Raw genomic sequence first — 13,743 nt, 5'->3', positions numbered from 1 at the left:
AACCATATGAAGCAAATGAAACCAAAACTATCAGTATGATTTGATACCGGTGGAGGTAAGTGAAAAAGTAGACTATATATTTGACATTTAATTAAGCACCCTTTTAGTTATGGGCAATCACTGAAAATTTTATTTTTCACTTTTGAATGTTATCTTTTATTTACACTTATACAACGGTATAAGTTAGTTCTGACGTAATTTGATTGGAAAAGAGGCATTACATTAGTACAACAGCACTGGGACTTTTAACTATATCACTCCGCTTCACAGGTGTTCTATTAACCCTTAATCAGCGTTACATTAACGGTCGTTATCTATCTTAGATTGCAACCAACTTTGCAAAGATTAATATATTTCCAGAAATAACATTTGAATTAAATGATGTATGCTCGGCATAAGAGGATGAAGGGAAGAACTGGATACTTCGGCGCACACCTGAGGTAACATGTAGACAAAGTAGCAAGCTAGTGTGCACTGTGCAGGTCAGGAAAATGTTTATGTGTTGCTAAGCAACAGTCCAGTGCCAGTCCAGTAGCGGAACTATTTGTGTTGGCGTAGCAAAATAAATGATGAAATAAACAAACTATTCCCAATCCGTTTTAGTTTATTCAACTAATATGGCGCTCGTAGAACTGTTGTATAAAAGCAATATCACACGAGAGGGAGTGATGTTGTACTGAATATCAGCACGACTGTGATTCGGTCAGACAATCCGAAACTTTGAAACTGCTGATCGGCCTTGAACATAGCTTCATTTGACCACCGCCTAATTGCCCTCAATTTGGTCTTTCAGGAGGACATTATCACTCAGGCTGTGCACTGCCGCGTCACCACTCACATTGACAATATGCACAGAATGATTATATGTGGTTGATTTAGGATTCAGACCTCGGTTGGATTTCAAGGCTATTCCGTGAGTTATTCGCAGCAGTGTGCACAGCCTGAGAGGAAGTTGTTCTTGTGAGACTAGACTCAGGGCTGAACTGTCCCAAGAACCTAAAGTCAGGAAGTGCTGTTGTGTGTCACGAAAGTTTTAGCAAAGGCTGCGGAAATTTTCTTTTACTGTATAGCCCTGTCGACTTTCTCTTTGGATATCTTAAGCGTTCCAGCACTATTACAGCCGCCAGGTAGGTGTCAATGCAACAGAAATTCTTCCGTAGGTTATTACAAGAAATTCCCTCTCCATGTCAATATACTGTATATCAATTAAGTAAATATTGGCATTAACAGTAGCCTAATCAGTGTACAGTAACCTATAGTTGAGTCAGGGTAACTACACATTCTTTTGTCTCGCAGTCTTGTGTAGGCCTCTCTTCTTAAATGTAACAAAAACAAAACAATAAAGTAATATAGCTGTGAAAATAAATGAATAATATTGGTAAATAAATAATAATCAAGTAGTAAATAATAGTTTATATGATTGCAGTATATATCTGTCCTGTTAATCATATCATAATTTCCCATGAGCAGCAGGGAGAAGCCTCCACATCTCACACATCCAGCATCCTCCTCATCACTGCAGCCAGCGACCGCTGTCCTGCTATGCCACTGTTCCGGGCCTTGGGTGAAGGTCGTCAGTCGAAGCCCCGGGCCAGGTGGACAAGGGTGAAGAAGTGGATGGGGAGCTGCAGGAAGACAGATGAAGATGGCTCTATCCCTTCGTTGACACGGCTGTGTCTGCTTAGCCTTGCTGACAACATGAAGGAAGTGTGGGTGAAAGACTATGCTGACAACTACCTGGATCAGTATTCCTTCAGGCACATAATGGGGCCTTTCAGCTTACTGCGTGAGTTTGTGGGTACTTAACGGAAAAATTGACCTGCCTGCTTCCGCTTTGGGACGGCAGCACATGGGTGTGATTGTAAATAGTTTAAGTGACTGTGTCATGAGTCAGTGATCACATATTTTGTCCCTCTCTTAGAGATTACTTGTTCATTAACTATGTGAACTTTTGCAACTGTCATACACTGATTCACTGCATCAGCAAAATGCTGAAGATATAAATGAAAACTAAAATATGCCCTATAAGGAGAAATTAGACATTTTTACTATCATGCAAAGTGAGTCAGTTATGAAAACGGTTATGAAGGGCTTCAGACTTCCTCATGTGGCTTTTACAGCTTCCCTCTGTCTACAGAGTAAGTGATTTACAGAGTGATTGATCACTTCTAATCCTGCTACTCCCCCTGTCTCTTTTGTTTTTTTTTTACCCTCCCTGTAGCAGGTAGGCTGGTCGAGGAGCTCACTGGGATGCTGTGCACCAGAAAGCAATTGTCCCGGGCGGCCCTCCACCTCCTGCTGGTCCCCCAGCTCCGTGGCCTGTCTCTGGACAGGTGTCCTGGTCTGGTCACATCCGCCCTCTGTGGCCATATTGCTGCACGTTGCCAGGTCAGATAGAAATACTGTGTCCTTGCCTCTTTCCTCTAGTGTTTGCATTTCAAAACCAGTGTTGTGTTCAGCTGCACATACACTGGATCAGCGTGTCTTATTCAAAACGAGAAACATTTTCAGACTCTTATTTTTGTGGACTTTGTGATTGAAATCTTGTCAGTGTTTTATTTTCCTGATGTTGAGTGGGGCTCCATTTGCATAACCCACATCTTAGATCCATCCTTCCTATTTTAAACATTTAGCATACTATGTGTGTGTATCTAGGCTATATACTTTCAGAGCTTAAAAGCTTTTTGTTTTTCTAAAATATAATTTCTTGTTATAGTAGGCTATACAGAAAAAAAAAACCATAGCTCCCAAACTACTACATTGGAAAGTATACAAGTAGTTGACACTATTTATAGATTTGATGACGGTAAGAGAAATAGTCTGATGTCTTGTGTCTGGCATGCCTTTATATTACTTCCTTTTTGTCTCAGGGTCTGTGGAGTCTGGATCTATCTGGAGCCCAGCAGCTGCCTTCAAAAGTCCTATCTCAAACTATCTGCTGTCTACCTGCCCTCCGCTCGCTCTCACTGGCTGGTATGCATTGTGACGGATGTGTGATCAGGACGATTGCCCAACGCTGCTGTTTCCTGCGCCATTTAGATGTATCCCGCTGTCATTTCCTTTCCCCTGCTGCACTACTTCCTCTTGGAGGTGGGGATTTCTGTTCATCCTCTGCTAGCTCTTCTTTTTGCTGCACCTCTACATCTCAGTCTCCTATTTCCTCTTTCTCCTCTGACCCCTCCTCCTCCTTTTCTGCTCCCCTGTCTCCTCTCCCCCTCCGCAGTCTACTAGCTCTGGATATTGGGTTTGGGGAACAAGAGGGAGACCGTGTGGCGGCAGCAGCCTACCTACTCCTCTCCCTGCCTGACCTGGAGAGAGTGGCCATGGAGGGCCTTACGCAGGCCTGCTGTCTCATTGAGCACAGAAAGTTTAGCCAGACAGACGAGTTCACTGAGAGAGAAGGAATACCAAGGTTGAATCAGGTGTGGAGGGAGTGGAGACACAGGCAGAGCATGGATAGGAGGAAGAGAGAAGGAGCAGCAGCAGTGGATGAGGAACATGAGGATGAAGAGGAGGAGGAGGAGGAGGGGGAGGAGGAGGAGAGGATATTGTGGGAAGGGTATGATGGTGAGAGTGAGGAAGATTCAAGTAGAGATGAAGGGCTCAGTGTGTCTCTGAACCAAGCAGAGAAAAAAAGGGGAGGGGGAGTTTTGTCACAGTCAAGTGATGGACACCTGATCCTGCGTCTAAAGGACGTCAATGGCTTAACCTGTGACTTCCTGGACAGTGTAGGCCGTTTATGTCCAGACATCTACTCCATATCTGTGAAAGTTGATGATGATGATGAAGATACTAGAGGAAGACGCCAGGGGTCCATGTTGGCTGCGGGCCTCCAGACCTGGTCAGGCCAGCTACAGAGCCTTTCAGTACATTTCCTAGGCCCACTGGTAGATCTCCTTCCTGCCTTGCAAGTTACAGGCTCATCCCTAGTTTCTCTCACCCTTGAGGGTGTGAAAACCAGCCCTCACACCCCTCTACTGGAGGTCATCAAAGCCTGTCCCAGACTCAGAGATCTGCTCATCGCTGCTGAGCATCCCACCATACAAGAGGAAGAAGAAGAAGACCAGGTGGATGTGCAGGATAATCAGGATCTTCCACGGCTGCCTAATCTCCGCTCTCTCACACTCCAGTAAGGCTACTGATGAGGTACACTGGTAGTACACTAGGAACTATTGACCCTTGTTTGAGATTTCACATCAAAAGTTGACCTACTGAGTCCGTGGATTTACTGTTTGTTCCTGATACAGAATGCACATGTAGGCATGTGACACAGCTGTGATGTGCCTTGTGAGGGAACTGATGATGTTTCTCATGGACCTAATACAAATCTCAGTTATAATGGTAAAATTAAAACTGAGGCAATCTGGAATCAAGCATAATGTATTTTAGTTTTATCTAACAGGCTGATTTGCCATCTATGTTTTAGGAAATAGAATTACAAAATTTTAATGAAATAATTTGTAGTGTGCCTCAAATGTTTTGTGTATTCAACTCTGGACTCAATAACAATAAACAGTAATAATTTGATAAAAACAGCAGATTAAAATCAGTTTGACTACCTATCAAAATAATCCTCTTTGTCTTCTTTGTTTCCCCCATATGCCTGTAGTTTCTCTGACGATCACAGCCAAATGATGCCTTTCATGTTGTGGATGTCCCTGAGGAAGGAGCTCAAGTGTCTGTTGACTGGTTCTCTATTGCTGGAGAAGCTCTCACTGGTCTCCCTGCCGTGCCCTCTGAACTGCGTTTTACAGGATGTACTGCGTGTAGGGATCCAGCACAGGTATCTCTCTGCGGGTTCCACAGATTTACCTCCCATGCCACTTGAACAAGTACAGCACATTGACCTGCAGCGGACAGATGTGGAGATGACAACAGTGAAAAACATAATGCTTAGGAGCAGGAGACTCAAGTTTGTTGATTTGAGTCACTGCTGGCAAATCAGGTATTCTGAGTGGTTGAACTGTAAGACATTCAGAGAAGTTAAAGTTGTCTGGGTGTAGTGAAGAGATGGCCAGCTTCCAATACAGGAGTAACACCGCTGGAGGAGGATGAACAATGCATCAAAGTATTCAAGTAAAAACACAGTGCACACTTTATACAGTGTCAATTGCAGTAGTATCTAAGCTTGCATGACTATAATTCTATAACATTTGTTATTTTTTTCTAACACAGACACAGATTGATTTTTCAGACTGTTTTTGTGCTGACAAATTGCACTATGCCTTTAATTCTTGTATCATATCAAAACACGTTGGACTTATTCCTATAGTGCCTGGGATGAATTGCAATAGTTTTGTATCATCTTTTTTTTTTAATCTTTTGACTGTCATGTTCTTCTAAGGTAATGGTACATTAAACAGACAACATGCAACGTATGCATGTGAAACCCCATGGTGTGTATCTCCTATCAGTACACTATCAATAAAGAAGTGAGAAATCTTTATTTCCTTGAGTGCTGTTGTTCCTCTGTAAAGAAGGGACCAGTAGAAAGGAGGAAATCATAATAAGATTGAGGTTGGGGTGTACCAGCCTGAATATTACTGCATCTAATAGGCAAGTGTCTGAATTCATATCTACTTTATTGGCATGATTAATATTGTACACTATTGACAAAGCACATTGCTTTAGTTTTGCAAAGCAAGTATAATAATTCTGAATGTAAGAGATAAATATGACGAAGGGTTGGCACACTTCTAAAATACCCACTGTGCTACACAATGTACACAATGTGCAGGTGAAGGAGGACTACAACACTACAACTACACAACAACTCAGCCAAAGAAAGTGGACTAATCTAATTATTATTGTTTATTTATTATCAACTATTATTATTATTATTATTATTATTGTTATTATTATTATGCTAATGGACACATGAATTTCCCTTAGGGGAGAAATAAAGTATCTATCTATCTATCTATCTATCTATCTATATAGCTACATTACTATACCTTATAGCATACTATAATATAAAAAACAGCATACAAGTAATTGAGATATATTATGAGAGAATATGCATGATAATTTGATATATAGTTTAACAAGTTGAGAACCACAGAAGAAAGAGATATTAATATCATGTAATAGAAACAGAAACACTAAAAGGGACCACGAGAAGACTGAAAGAACAAATTCTGAGGATTTGTTTTGTTTATTTAGTTACTCGCAAGAAATCCAGGACTTATTTTTGCCTGGTCCACATTCCAGCAATTAGACGGCAGTAGTGCGCCTTAATCCTGGTTGCAAGCCGCCGTTAAATGGAAAAGAAGGAGAAGAGTGTTGGGCGGTTTAGGTTTACCCATTTTGTTGCTTGTTATCCGGACAACGCGGAGATAAAAATCAAACACACCGCAGACGGAACAACCACGTCACTCGCCGGAGACGTGCCACACATACTCGCTTAACGTTAGCCAGCGGTTAGCATCTGGCTACTCAGAAATGTCCATTATCCGAGAAAAGGGGGGACTTTCACTTTTTTGTTAGTAAGTATTAAATCAGTTAAAGGCCAGGAACATATAACCGTACTGTGTTGACAGTGACGATACGTAAAAATATGTAAATTCAGGTCTTTTAGCTCGCTCCTGCAGCCAGACACTTGACGATAGTCACTGTCCACAGCTAACGCTAATGTTACCTGCGTTATTTTTAACAGTAGCAGCTCTTCCAATGTGTTTTATTTCTCTTTACCGTGTAAATACATAAAACTACCCATTACAGCACCAATAACGAAGTGGGAACATTGCCGTCTACTTGTCAGAGCACTTGGTCTAACCCAAGGCCTTTCACATGGAGTAATAACTTGCCTTGTACACGTTAACCGATTAAGGTTTTATTTCCGGTTTTATTTCTCTCTCTCTTCCCCCCCCCCCCCCCCCCCCCCCAAAGGTCATGGTGATAAATAGGGGAAACGGGATGAAACCGTGGAATAAGCCAAACCAGCCTTCTTCAGCCGACCGATTAAGGATTTACGTTAAGTAAACCCTCAAGTTGAAGACAATCAGCACCATGGGAAGGTCGGTTTGGTGTCATTTGTGGTAATGTAGTTTGAGTCACACACCTTTTTGTTTGAGGAATTCTTTGCTGAGGTTCTTCTTTCTTTTACCTGCTGACAGGATCAGCTTTTCGTGCCTTTTCCCAGCCTCGTGGCATTTCAGCCTGTCATCCCAGGTTCTTCCTCGGCTCCTGACACCTTCCCTCAGACAGCTGCTCTTCATCGGCCTGGTGCTCTGCCTCGTAGGACTACTTTACTTGCTGCTTGTCACTGGAAAGGGACACGCCAGCTGGATCAGAAAGGAGAATCACTTCCACAGGTGATCTTACAGCTACTGTGTAAGTGTTAATGTCATAATGAACACAAGCAGTATTACGTCAACGTTAACAATTCTTTGTGGTTCAAAAGGCACTTGGCAAGGGTGACGGATGTGGATGCAACGGATACAAGCAACCCCAACCTCAACTATGGCCTAGTGGTAGACTGTGGCAGCAGTGGCTCTAGGGTATTCGTGTACTGCTGGCCACGGCACAATGGTAATCCCCATGAACTTCTAGACATCCGGCAAATGCGAGATCAACACCGCAAGCCAGTGGTCATGAAGATCAAACCGGGTAAGCTTCCCAGTGCTTAGCTTCTCACTAATCAAAACGTTATGTAAATGAGAGTGTAGCAAATATTCAGCAATTAGCACTGTTTGTTTAAAGGCTCAAATTATGAAACATAATGTGAGACAAACCATTGTAAGTTAGTCTGTTATTTGCCTAATCTAAAACAACATGTTTGGTGTTTATGTTTTTCCCTTGTAGGTATCTCTGAATTGGCTAAAACGCCAGAGAAAGCCAGTAATTATATATATCCACTGCTCAGCTTTGCAGCCCAACACATTCCCAAAAATAAGCACCAAGAAACACCCTTGTATATCCTCTGCACAGCTGGAATGAGAATCCTGCCTGAAAGGTACAGTTGGGCCTGAAGAGAATAACCGTGCAAGATGTAAATAAGACTGCATGATATGTTCAGATCTCGTGTTTATTAAACACCACTGAGTGAGTGAGTGAGTTATATTGGAAAAGGGAAAACCATTATTGATTATGAAGTTTTGCTGTTTGTTTAATCTCAGTCAACAAGAAGCACTTCTTGAAGATCTGCGCACAGACATCCCAGTCCACTTCAACTTCCTCTTCTCTGATTCCCATGTAGAAGTGATTTCTGGAAAACAGGAAGGTAAATAAAAGGAATAATAAAAATAGACTGGAATAAACTAAAATTGCATTTCTATTCTGCATTCAATTCTATTGCAGTTGCCACATTATTCAGCTTTATGACTTAAAGAAGCTGTAATGAAACTTAATTATGAATATAAAGTATTTTATGTTATAGCATATTTAATGATATATAATGATTGATGATTTGATTCATTACTTGTGGGGTGCAGACAGATTTCCTGCCAGTTGTACCTGTTACCTGACACCCAACTTAATAGGGAAATTAATTTGCATTGCCACAAGAAGGGGGTGTTGGATTCCTTTCTGTATTGTAGACATACTGTACATTTTAAAACCAGTGCAGCATTGAAAATGCTGATAAAAGTTTGTGTAATAATTCTGAAAATTGTTTCCACTGGTTTTAGGAGTTTATGCTTGGATTGGAATAAACTTTGTCCTGGGAAGGTTTAACCATGTGCACAATGGTAAGGACCCAAGCAGGTAATATTTCACTGGCATATTATTCTAAAAGGTTAATTTTTGTTTTGCTTTCATGCAAATGAAATTGCTAATGTGCTACAAGTCAACCAATACAAACTTGTGGGGATAACAAGTCTTTAGCTGCACAGTAATCGTGTGTTGAACCTTCCCTGCCTGACTGTCTCACCTTTCTCTTGTCAATCATACAAGATGGGGAAGCTGTAGTGGAGGTACATGTTCCAGGCAGCGATCAGCAGGAGGCGCTGGTGAGGAAAAGGACAGCCGGTGTCCTGGACATGGGCGGGGTCTCTACACAGATCGCATACGAAGTGCCCAAAACTGTAAGCTTTGCTTCTCCACAGCAGGTTATTATCCACAACCAATTCTGTTTTTGTGCTGTCTATGGTTTTTGTCACTCACCCTTTGTTCTTCTCCCTCCTTCCAACCTCTGTCATTCCCTGGTTAAACCTGTATGCACCATTTTTGTCCCGTGGAGATGATCTGCTCTCCATTCATCACTATTGAAGGCATACTGTAAGCCTGCTGCATGACTCCATAGCAGGATTTAGGACTGAAAACATTAAGTCATTTATGTGGAGACCATCAAATACAAAGGAAGTTGTCAGTGTCAAGAATTTTTGTTTGTGTTGCATTGATTTATTTATATAGTAGGTTTGGCATACACTGCTTGTCCTTTTTGCTGCCATTGTTGTTCCTTTACACCCCATGAAGTTCAGCTTAATTTTCCCCACTTGCTTTGTAAAGCAGTTTTTAGCTTCTGTTCTTTGATGTGTTGAAATACATCAAACTAGACATGAAAATATTTAGTTCTACTGTTAATGTGGCCTCAAACATAGGTGACCAGCTGTAGTAATCAGTTCATGTTTTGAATGCCAGCTCTGCTGTCATGTAGAAATATTAATTTATTACAGTGTGTCATCTTTCCCAGGCTGATTTTTGTTTATTCCCTAGGAGGAAGTTGCCAAGAACTTACTGGCAGAGTTCAACTTGGGGTGTGACGCACATCGCACAGAGCATGTTTATCGTGTTTATGTGTCCACCTTCCTGGGTTTTGGAGGAAATGCAGCACGCCAAAGATATGAGGAAAACCTCATCAGAAATACTGCCACTCGAAACAAGTGAGATCCACAGCCAAATATAATCGCTTGATTTATATGTTTTTTGCAAATGTTTTCCAGAAGTCAGTAGCTACACAGTTATGTGTGGATTTAAACTTACACTGTTACTGATTTATTCAGGCTCTTAGATCAGCATATTGGTGAGTCGGCAGAGTCTCCCCTCCTGGACCCTTGTCTACCTACAGACCTGCAGGATGAGATTGGTCCATTTTCACAGAGGCTCTATCTGCGAGGCACAGGAGACTTTGACCAGTGTCGTCAGATTCTCCAACCTTTCCTCAACCGCACAAATGAGACCCAAACCTCCCTCAGCGGTATCTACCAGCCAGCCATTGAATACAGCAACAGTCAGTTCTACGGCTTCTCTGAGTTCTACTACTGCACGGAGGATGTGCTGCGCATGGGTGGGGATTATAATGCTTCGAAATATACCCAGGCTGCTAAGGTAAATGCCACATAGAAAAATCACTCTCATGAAACATGGTTTATATACCCTCAATAAGTAACTTATTATATCCTATCTTTTGATATATTTTTTATCTTATCAGAAATGCAATCTTTTTTTTTTTTAAGTATATTTTTTTGGTTTTTTGTGCCTTTATTGGACAGGATAATAGATAGAGACAGGAAATGGGGAGGCAGAGAGAGGGGGAATGACATACAGTAAAGGGCCATCTGATGCAGGATTTGAACCGGGGCCTGCTGCAACGAGGACTGTAGCCTCTACATATGGGGCGCCTGCTCAACCCACTATGCCACTCGACGCCCCAGAAATGCAATCATATTGCTTTTGAAAGCACCATTGTCTTTGAGTGCAGATAAAATTTGTTTGTCAAATAGCTAGTCATTACACAGACACTGGCTATTTTTATTTTGCTGTGTTCAAGACATTCAGTGTTTTCTTTCTCAACTGTTTCCCTGACCATTTGAAATAAGGATTTCGTAACACCATGCTTTTTATGTTTAGCAAGGATGTTGGTTTACTTACAGAGAAGTAAATTTAAAAAGTAAAAGAAAAGTATATTCTGTTAATACATATTAAATTGGTGACATTGATTCCTGATTGGCCTTTGAGGTATGCTACTGTAGTTTTAACAGTATAATTATTTGGCAGCAACAGAGGTTTGTGTACTATTTACTGATGTCTTATCACTGGAAACTTTCCTGACGTAGTTTAACATTCACAGAGTTACTGTGCCACCCAGTGGAAGACTTTGAGGGAACGCTTTGACTCTGGCTTGTATGCCTCACATGCTGATCTTCACAGACTTAAGTAAGTCATACAGGATTATTAAAACTACTTCTAAAACCACTTGGTCACACTCCCAAGAGTTTTCCTGGACAAGAATGTTTAACAATGTTATAATGTTTATGTCTGCAGGTACCAGTGTTTTAAATCAGCATGGATGTATGAAGTATTGCACTCAGGCTTCTCTTTCCCAACCAATTATAAAAACCTGAAAACTGCCCTACTGGTCTATGATAAGGAGGTCCAGTGGACTCTTGGAGCTATACTTTACAGAACACGGTTTCTGCCTTTGAGGTAAGATTTTCTTTCACCTGTTAGGTTTTCTCTAAATGTTATCAAGCAAAAAGTGTCTCCTCAAAGCCCATTTAGTTAAATCTGTTCTTGAGTGTTGGTGGAGAAGAGATTGTTTAGTCTTCAGAACTATCCTTGATAAAAACACATTTTGAACATGAGTGGAGAGTTGAAACAATGACCACTACTTAGGATTGGCTGCTAAACAGGCATAGCACTAATGCTTGCAGAGATGGTGACTTTTTACTGCATTTGGCAGGACCTAACGTAATTAAAACCGTCTCTGGTCTCAAACATATCATAACTGTGAAAATAAACTCTAGCCTCCAATAAATGAAAAATCATCAACGCTATTACACAAGAACCACCTGTGTCTTTCAGTCTCATGATCTTGCTGACTTATTAATGGACTATTCTTTAAAAAATGTATTCATATGTGAAATATGTTCACATGTATTGTTGACATTCAAAAAGGAAGCTGGTTCTGATCCAGCTTACTTAGAAAAAGACTGCAGTTTGGCAGGTTTGAGATTAACAGCAGGTCAACAGAAATTTAAACTAAACTTTAAAAAAGGGGGATTCTTATGAGATCATCTATCATCCATCAAATCAAACTTCCTTCCTTACTTAGGTCTTAATATATAATGAACAGGGCCCTGAACTAAATTTTTCATTGCACATTATCTCTTTGTGCAAAGCTGGTCTAATATGTGTGCGTTTTTTGTTTATTTGTTTTGTTTGCTTTGGCCTCTTTCAGGGACATCCAGCAGGAAAGCTTGAAAGGAGTGCATTCTCACTGGCGGCACAGCTTCTCCTTTGTCAACAACCACTACTTATTCCTGGCTTGTTTCTTCATTGTGTTGTTGTCTATTATGCTGTACTTACTGCGACTCCGCCGCATTCACCGACGTGCGGCACAGCACTGCACCCCCTCCTCTGTACCGTGGTTGGAAGAGGGCCTTGGCTCACCCACACTCCCTATCAACCTCTAAACTTTGTAGAGCGTAAAGTCTGGACAGCATGTCTGATTTTCCAAAGCCAATCCTCACAATTTTCTTTCTGAAGCTATCTGCTTGTTCAGTAAGCCCTGAAAACAGGGCTGCTCCCTGCTATGTTGAGAGATGGAATTGAGATTTAGACAAATTAGGAAGATCTTATGTGAGTCTTCAGACTTACCTGAGCCAATGTTTGTGTGTAAGTTATTTTGTTTAATATTGAAATGTCTTTTTTAGAATTAATTTTCTTGCCTGTCACGCACTCCTTAGTCAATTTCAAATGGCAGCTGCCTCCAGGTGTCTTTCAATTCATATCTGAAACAGACACACAAAACGGTACATTTCTGGCTAGGTAATCTTCCATACCCAAATAAATATGTAATGTATACTTTGAATTTCACAAAGGTGGACAAATATACCACAGTGGCAATTTTTTATTTTGTAAGTATGTTTGGGCATTTGCCTTTATGCCTTTTATATGTGCATGATCACATTTTCTTGTTTGTTTTTATAGTTGGTGTCTACAGAAACCTCAAATGCAATACGATTTATAATTAGTGGAAGGAGCACTTTCTAATGCAGCTGAGAATAAGACTGCACAGCACTTCCCAGATGGACTGATTTTGTGTGTGTGTGCGTGTGTGTGCGCGTATGTGTGTATTTCCCAAATTGTTCTGCCTCTAGTGCAATACATGTCTTGTCACTGATGGGAAGTTCTCCAAAACACATCTGTTGTTTTGTGTAGAGTATCAGTCTCTCTTAGAGCCCTGCTGAAATTCTTGTGTTGGGTCATCTAACTATTACGTTGGATACCGTTGCATATATTTATGTTGGGCTTCATTTTCAGAAGCTGTCATATCACTGCTGTGAGGGGATTGTAAATGAGTGCACATATCCCATTATTTATATGGAAATGGTCTAGTAAGATGTTTGCACAGATAAATGCGAAATAAATGTCACATTGCAATTCAGTAATAAAAGTTTTATGGTATACTTGTCTGGCTGTTTATTTCACAAAGAGGAGATCAGACTAAACAAATGGTGTCTGTATTTTCTCAGAGTAAATATGAAATTAGTGATTCTAAAACTATAAACACTGACCTCTCTCTCACTGAAAAGGCATCAATCAGTGGTAGTAATCTGTGTGCAGCCACATGACCACATAAGCTTAGTACAGATGCAGTAGTGGGTTTAATGGTATTACAGCTGTTCAGAGGTGTCCTGAGAGAAGTGGTTTGGCCACTGCTGTCCATGTTTTCACTCGCAGATCTGGTAATGAAAATGGGACAAATGAACTGCCAGGATACTACGCAACTGGGAGAGTCCACACAGGCCAGAGTTTACAGAATGGCTTAGACTCATGACAGAGTGGTGCTTTTGAAAATAT

At 41.0% G+C, this 13,743-nt stretch overlaps 2 protein-coding genes across 4 annotated transcripts; both read left to right on the top strand.

Moving 5' to 3' along the window:
• Positions 1-832: 832 nt before the first annotated feature.
• On the top strand, positions 833-5,394 carry si:ch211-214j8.12 (uncharacterized protein LOC100000539 homolog). 2 transcript variants are annotated; one of them, XM_056375376.1, is made up of 5 exons: positions 833-1,127; positions 1,471-1,786; positions 2,222-2,388; positions 2,871-4,146; positions 4,610-4,732. In XM_056375376.1, the coding sequence occupies exons 2-4, from the start codon at positions 1,543-1,545 to the stop codon at positions 4,131-4,133; spliced, it is 1,674 nt and encodes a 557-aa protein (XP_056231351.1). In that variant the 5' UTR covers positions 833-1,127; positions 1,471-1,542; the 3' UTR covers positions 4,134-4,146; positions 4,610-4,732. The 2 variants fall into 2 exon arrangements, with proteins under 2 accessions (XP_056231351.1, XP_056231349.1); XM_056375374.1 differs by having other exon boundaries at positions 840-1,127; positions 2,871-4,129; positions 4,610-5,394.
• A 933-nt stretch (positions 5,395-6,327) lies between these two features.
• On the top strand, positions 6,328-13,349 carry entpd4 (ectonucleoside triphosphate diphosphohydrolase 4). 2 transcript variants are annotated; one of them, XM_056377196.1, is made up of 13 exons: positions 6,328-6,485; positions 6,889-7,016; positions 7,116-7,313; positions 7,403-7,608; positions 7,804-7,954; positions 8,118-8,221; positions 8,628-8,687; positions 8,893-9,023; positions 9,655-9,821; positions 9,942-10,266; positions 11,009-11,094; positions 11,203-11,364; positions 12,119-13,349. In XM_056377196.1, the coding sequence occupies exons 2-13, from the start codon at positions 7,009-7,011 to the stop codon at positions 12,351-12,353; spliced, it is 1,833 nt and encodes a 610-aa protein (XP_056233171.1). In that variant the 5' UTR covers positions 6,328-6,485; positions 6,889-7,008; the 3' UTR covers positions 12,354-13,349. The 2 variants fall into 2 exon arrangements, with proteins under 2 accessions (XP_056233171.1, XP_056233170.1); XM_056377195.1 differs by having other exon boundaries at positions 8,893-9,047.
• The last annotated feature ends 394 nt before the right edge of the window (positions 13,350-13,743 follow it).

This window comes from Seriola aureovittata, chromosome 5 (assembly GCF_021018895.1).
Source record: "Seriola aureovittata isolate HTS-2021-v1 ecotype China chromosome 5, ASM2101889v1, whole genome shotgun sequence".
Classification (NCBI taxonomy): Eukaryota; Metazoa; Chordata; class Actinopteri; order Carangiformes; family Carangidae; genus Seriola; species Seriola aureovittata.
Note: the sequence above shows the minus strand (reverse complement) of the source record. Positions and strands in the feature narration are given on the sequence as shown.

What these genes read in the sequence shown, in the direction of transcription:
- entpd4 (XM_056377195.1), top strand. An exon ending in ATGAGAATCCTGCCTGAAAG is followed by an intron (nt 7,955 to 8,117) that starts GTACAGTTGGGC and finishes GTTTAATCTCAG; the next exon opens with TCAACAAGAAGCACTTCTTG. An exon ending in GCTGATCTTCACAGACTTAA is followed by an intron (nt 11,095 to 11,202) that starts GTAAGTCATACA and finishes TTATGTCTGCAG; the next exon opens with GTACCAGTGTTTTAAATCAG.
- si:ch211-214j8.12 (XM_056375374.1), top strand. Translation starts at nt 1,543, where the DNA reads ATGCCACTGTTCCGGGCCTTGGGTGAAGGTCGTCAGTCGAAGCCCCGG. An exon ending in GGGGCCTTTCAGCTTACTGC is followed by an intron (nt 1,787 to 2,221) that starts GTGAGTTTGTGG and finishes CCCTCCCTGTAG; the next exon opens with CAGGTAGGCTGGTCGAGGAG. An exon ending in CTCCGCTCTCTCACACTCCA is followed by an intron (nt 4,130 to 4,609) that starts GTAAGGCTACTG and finishes ATATGCCTGTAG; the next exon opens with TTTCTCTGACGATCACAGCC.